The sequence below is a fragment of the Neophocaena asiaeorientalis genome, unplaced genomic scaffold (assembly GCF_003031525.2).
Source record: "Neophocaena asiaeorientalis asiaeorientalis breed wild unplaced genomic scaffold, Neophocaena_asiaeorientalis_V1.1 scaffold1097, whole genome shotgun sequence".
In the NCBI taxonomy this organism is placed as follows: domain Eukaryota; kingdom Metazoa; phylum Chordata; class Mammalia; order Artiodactyla; family Phocoenidae; genus Neophocaena; species Neophocaena asiaeorientalis.
In genome coordinates this window covers 569,648-575,855 of record NW_020174697.1, presented here as the reverse complement: position 1 = coordinate 575,855, position 6,208 = coordinate 569,648, and the positions used below count along the sequence as shown (strand labels likewise).

Here is a 6,208-nt window from a genome sequence, read left to right as displayed (position 1 = left end):
ATATGTATATTGTAGACCAGTGTGACAGTTGCAAAAACAGTCTAAACATGAATAAGAGAAATTGATACATTTTCTAAATGCCTTAAAAGAACCTTTCTCCTACCCTCATTCAATGTCCATTTCTAGACTTGACTTGAGTATTGTGAACACTTACAAAGTTTGCTCCAAAAAACTAGGCCATCACTGTGAATGAATAAACATCACAAAATGACTTAAATCACCATGTACTAAGTGGCAGGTCCTTGTAGTAGTTGAATAAGTATTGGTTTTCTAGAATGGTAAGAGGCCTGAGAAGTTGCATAGTTTGCCTCATTTATCTTACAGGTGTGGAAAATAAAGATGAGGTGAAGAGACTTTCCCAAGTTCTCATAAATTTACAGCAGAGAGGGACTATAACCAAGCTGATTCCTGATTGGAGGCTATTTCTGCAATACCATGATGCTTTAAGTCAAAGTTTAAAATGCATTTGATTTGCCCCTTTGTTTAAACCTTTAAAAAAATGAGCATGATATAGCCTAAAATAGCAAGCAGTTTTGATGAACTCACATTTTTAGCTATCAGCCAACTAGAAACCAAATATAATAGCAATGTTAATATCAGAGTAGATAATGGATATATTATTAAAAGCAAGTGTAATGATGACAGCCTTCCTGTTTCCTAGGCTATTTTAAGAATCATAAGTTCTCTAAGTGCCCATCATCGGATGAATGGATAAAGAAGATGTGGCACATATATACAATGGAATATTACTCAGCCATAAAAAGAAACGAAATTGAGCTATTTGTAATGAAGTGGATGGACCTAGAGTCTGTCATACAGAGTGAAGTAAGTCAGAAAGAGAAAGACAAATACCATATGCTGACACATATATATGGAATTTAAGTGAAAAAAAATGTCATGAAGAACCTAGGGGTAAGACAGGAATAAAGACACAGACCTACTAGAGAACGGACTTGAGGATATGGGGGGGGGAGGGTAAGCTGTGACAAAGCGAGAGAGAGGCATGGACATATATACACTACCAAACGTAAGGTAGATAGCTAGTGGGAAGCAGCCGCATAGCACAGGGAGATCAGCTCGGTGCTTTGTGACCTCCTGGAGGGATGGGATATGGAGGGTGGGAGGGAGGGAGACGCAAGAGGGAAGAGATATGGGAACATATGTATATGTATAACTGATTCACTTTGTTATAAAGCAGAAACTAACACACCATTGTAAAGCAATTATACCCCAATAAAGATGTTAAAAAAAAAAGAATCATTAAGTTCTGCTAGTACATATTTTAGGGTCACTAAAATTACTTTCTAAAGTAATTTTTGAAACTAGACTAAATTACTAAGAAAATTACTTTCAGGTGACAAAGGAACACACTTCTGGAAGAGGAGCTAAAGAGGTTTAATAGCTCTTTCTTATCTATCTCATCACCTGAAAAATGTGTCGAGCAGTAACTTCACAATTTGAATATTACAAATGAAAAAGGGAAAGAAATAGAAATCCACCCAGTTCTGGAATTATGGATTGAGTTTTGGAAGATGATTTGATCCTGTAATCTTTTTTGCTGGTTCTCTCTTGGCATTTACCATTTTCTGATTAGCTGGATTATATCTTTCTGTTTTCACTGGATTCTCTTTCATTCTATGCAGTTGATTCATTGGTTGTCTTTTAGAAACTTGGTGTGAGCCAGAGACCTGAGACATTTTAGCTAGGTATATACGACGTTCATCATTGATCTTGTGGTAAGCCTTTGATTCTCGTTCCGGTCTAAGTACATAGTCTTTCACTTGATTTTCAAGGCTCCTGTTTTCTTTTGCGAGCTGTTTAAGTAATGTACTTAAGGATTCCACTGGCATCCGCTCATAGACACGAATAGAAGATAGTCTATGTGAAGGATTTCCACGGAATTTTTTCCATTTTCTCTCTGAGACTAACAACTTGCTTTTCTAGTTGATCATTCTGTTCAAGTTGTGTCTCATAACAGGTTTTCCACTCACTGCCTTTGTTGTCAGTACTGAGTTTGGCTTCCAGTTCCACTACCTTTTGTCTTATTTCAAGTATTGAGATTTGTACTAAGTCTTTCATATGGATTTCTTCCAATAACTCCAGTTTAAGGAGGTCAGTGCTCATGCCTTAGAAGGTGTCACTTCTTTTATCCCCCATAGTGTCAGGTCAGAGATCTCCCACATCCTTCCCCTCAGCATAGCTTAGAGCAGAAGACCTAAAGGGACATCCAGAAGCTGGGGATGAGAAAGTGTTGTCATGAGCTGTTGGTATGGTGAACTGACTCTTAGAATTCTTGGTTGAGCTTCTTTCCCCCAGCACTTTGAATATGTCATAATACTGACTTCTTGTCTCCACTGTTTCTGATGAGAAGTCAGATGTTAATTTTATTGTGGTTCCTTTGTATATGTCACATAATTTTCTTCTCACTATTTTCAAGTTTCTCTCTTTGGCTTTGGCTTTCAACAGTTTGACTGTGATCTCTCTAGCTGTGAATATCTTTGAGTTTGTGCTATTTAGAATTCATTGAGCTTCTTGGATGTGTAGACTAATCTTTTTTTAAATGAAATTTGAGAAGTTTTTACCCACTATTTCTTCAAATACTTTTTATGTCCCTTTTTTCTCCACTTCTCTTCTGGAACTCCCATTATGCATACGTGGTGTGTTTGATGGTGTCTCACTTGTCTGTGAGGTTCTTCAGTTTTCTTCGTTCTTTTTATGTTCTGTTCCTTAGACTAGATAATCTCTATTGATCTACCTTTTTTTAATTTTAATTTTTAATTGAAGTATAGTTGATTTACAATGTTTCAGATGATCTACTTTCTATTATCAACTCAAATCTGCTGTTGAGCCCCTTGAGTGAATTGTTCATTTCAGTTGTTGTACCTTTTAATTCCAGAATTTTCATTCATTTCTTTTTTATAATTTGTATGTCTTTATTTATATTCTCTATGTGAAGAGTCATTGTCATCATATATTCCTTTAATTCTTCAAACGTGGCTTCTTTTAGTTCTTTGAACATATTTATAATAGCTTATTTGAAGTCTTTATGTATTAAATCTATCACCTAGACCCTCCCAGAGACAATTTATATAAGCTGATTTTTTTTTCTGTGTATGGGCTACGCCTTGTTTCTTAATTTTAATTTTTTATTTTTGTTTAGTGATGTGCTTGGACTAATTATGTAGTGTCTATTTCCCCTGTAGAGTGTGAGAACTGGAATCTCTGCTCAGTTGTTTTTTTAAAATTCTTTTTAAAAAACTTTTTATTTTATATTGGAGTATAGCTGATTAACGATGTTGTGATAGTTTTAGGAACACAGCAAAGGGACTCAGCCATACATATACATGTATCCATTCTCTCCCAAACTCCCCTCCCATCCAGGCTGCCACATAACATTGAGCAGAGTTCCCTGTAGGAAAAGGAACAGTAGGTCCTTGTTGGTTATCCATTTTTTTTTTTTTTACAAAATAATACATTTATTACCTATGATCGGCAGATATATTGCTCATTTATTCTCTCCATGTTTAAAAAGAATTTCAAAATAACAAAATAATTATATATACCATACAATTCAGGGTAAGATTGGGCTCAGGGGACCACTTCATTGTTCACAGGGTGGACAGAAACCTCTGTCTCCAAACATTTTTTGAGCTAGTTTAACTTTCAGCTCTGAGTCTGGTCCCAGTCTTGAAATCAGAGAAGGTTAAGGCCTGGAATTTTCTCAGCCATAGGGATGAGGTTCTAGTTCAGACAGGAGGAAAGGGCTTCCTGGAAGGGACCAATAAAGCCTCTGAGGCAGAAACATGAGGAGGCAAGAGCAGAGGGCACTGGGGCTGAACCAGAGGGGCCTGGCATGGGGGGAGGGGGAGGAGCCCACTCCTGATCCAGCATTTCCTTGTGCTCACCCCTGCGTCTCCACTCAGTAGAACAGGGGCTGCCTTAGAGCACCAGCAACTGGTAAATCTGATGGAGGAACTTTCTCCTTGTAGCTTCCAGAACCTGAAGACAGGACCCAGTAGGAACTTTGACTGGATTCATGAGATCCCAGGATGCCAGGGAGTTACATACCCTTGATTATTGAGACGGCCCTGCCAATGCGCCCAGTTCCTGGAAGGCATGGTCAGGTAGTTTTGAGAAATATTGTATGATATCCCTTATATGCGGAATCTAAAAAGAAATGATACACATGAACTTATTTGCAAAACAGAAACAGACTCACAGACTTAGAGAATGAACTTCCTCTTTCTCTGACTTATTTCACTCAGTATGACAATCTCTAGGTCCATCCATGTTGCTGCAAATGGCATTTTTTCATTCTTTTTTATGTCTGAGTAATATTCCATTGTATATAGGTACCACATCTTCTTTATCCATTCCTCTGTCAATGGACATTTAGGTTACTTCCATGTCTTGGCTATTGTAAACAGTGCTGCAATGAACATTGGGGTGCATGTATCTTTTCAAATTATGTTTTTCTCCAGATATATGCCCAGGAGTGGAATTGCAGGGTCATATAGTAGCTCTATCTTTAGTTTTTTAAGGAACCTCCATACTGTTCTCCATAGTTACCGTACCAATTTACATTCCCACCAACAGTGTAGAAGGGTTCCCTTCTCTCCACACCCTCTCCAGCATTTATCATTTGTGGATTTTTTGATTATGGCCATTCTGACCAGTGTGAGGTGATACCTCATTGTAGTTTTGATTTGCATTTCTCTAATAATTAGCACTGTTGAACGTCTTTTCATGTGCCTCTTGGCCATCTGTATGTCTTCTTTGGAGAAATGTCTATTTAGGTCTTCTTCCCATTCTTTGATTGGGTTGTTTGTTTTGATGATATTAAGCCTCATGAGCTGTTTGTAAGTTTTGGAGACTAACCCCTTGTCAGTCACATCATTTGCAAATTATTTTCTCCCAATTTGTGGGTTGTCTTTTTGTTTTATTTATGGTTTCCTTTGCTGTGCAAAAGCTTTTGAGTTTAATTAGGTCCCATTTGTTTAATTTTGTTTTTATTTTCATTATTCTGGGAGACGGATCAAAAAAGATATTGCTGTGATTTATGTCAGAGAGTGTTCTGCCTATGTTTTCCTCTAGGAGTTTTATAGTGTCGGGTCTCACATTTAGGTCTTTAATCCATTTTGATCTTATTTTTGTGCATGGTGTTAAAGAATGATCTTGCCCTTATTTTTTCTTTCTTTTATCCCTCATTCTCATTTTTAAGCCTAGCTACCTAGAATTAACCCTTGGGTCATCATAGTTTAGTGGTCAGCCAGTTATTGGTCCAAGATTTTGATTAAACACTTTAGCCAGTAAGGCTTTCCATCCTTTTTCCTAGGGAATCTATTTATGTGTTGGTACACTCATTCTAAGTTCAGGCAGTTAAAAAATCTCTGATTTTCACTTTCTGCTTATACACAGCCTCAAAGTCAGCCATGAGTGAATAGATAACTGGGGCCATCTCTGGTCTCCCCTGAGCATGTGTGCAGCCCTGTGTGTGTATTGATACATAACCTTCCAGATCCCCTGGAATAAATGAGGGCTTATCAAAGCACCTTATGGTTGGTCTCATTTTCCAGATCTCCTTTTAAAATTTCGGACTGGTCTGTTGCTTGCTCTAACCAGTATCATAGCCTTAGGCAGCTGTGACACTGACCTTCCCTGATTATTTTCCCCTAAGATCATCATTGGGCATGAGGCTTTTCTGTAGAGCTTCAGATTGGGTCAGCCCTTTCAGCTACCATGAGACTGCCAGTTCTCTGGTCCTCAAGGTCACTGCACCTTGGAAGTAGGGACATGGGAGCAGCCCCAAGTCAAGATACTACAGGTCCTGCTGTTCTTGCTGCCGTTCAGCAGCTTTTCTTGTACAAACACTTTTCAATGTGTTGTATGCTTTTCGTTAATTTCCAGGGTTCTGAAATGGTTGATTTTGACAATTTGTCCAGTTTTATCATTATTTTGGGGTGAGAGGATTTGGAAAGGTCCTCACTGGTTTTTTTTGCTGTACGCGGGCCTCTCACTGTTGTGGCCTCCGGCTATTGTGGCCTCTCGCGTTGCGGAGCACAGGCTCCGGACGCGCAGGCTCAGCGGCCACGGCTCACGGGCCCAGCCGCTCCGCGGCACGTGGGATCCTCCCAGACCGGGGCACGAACCCGTGTCCCCTGCATCGGCAGGTGGACTCTCAACCACTGCGCCACCAGGGAAGCCCTAG

At 39.0% G+C, this 6,208-nt stretch overlaps 1 protein-coding gene across 1 annotated transcript; it reads right to left on the bottom strand.

Annotated features, from left to right (window-relative positions):
• Positions 1–1,511: 1,511 nt before the first annotated feature.
• LOC112409061 (coiled-coil domain-containing protein 169-like) lies at positions 1,512–2,157 on the bottom strand. The gene is given in 2 exon segments (XM_024758958.1): positions 1,512–1,898; positions 1,900–2,157. Coding segments are annotated over 2 exon segments (645 nt in total).
• Between the last annotated feature and the right edge of the window lie 4,051 nt (positions 2,158–6,208).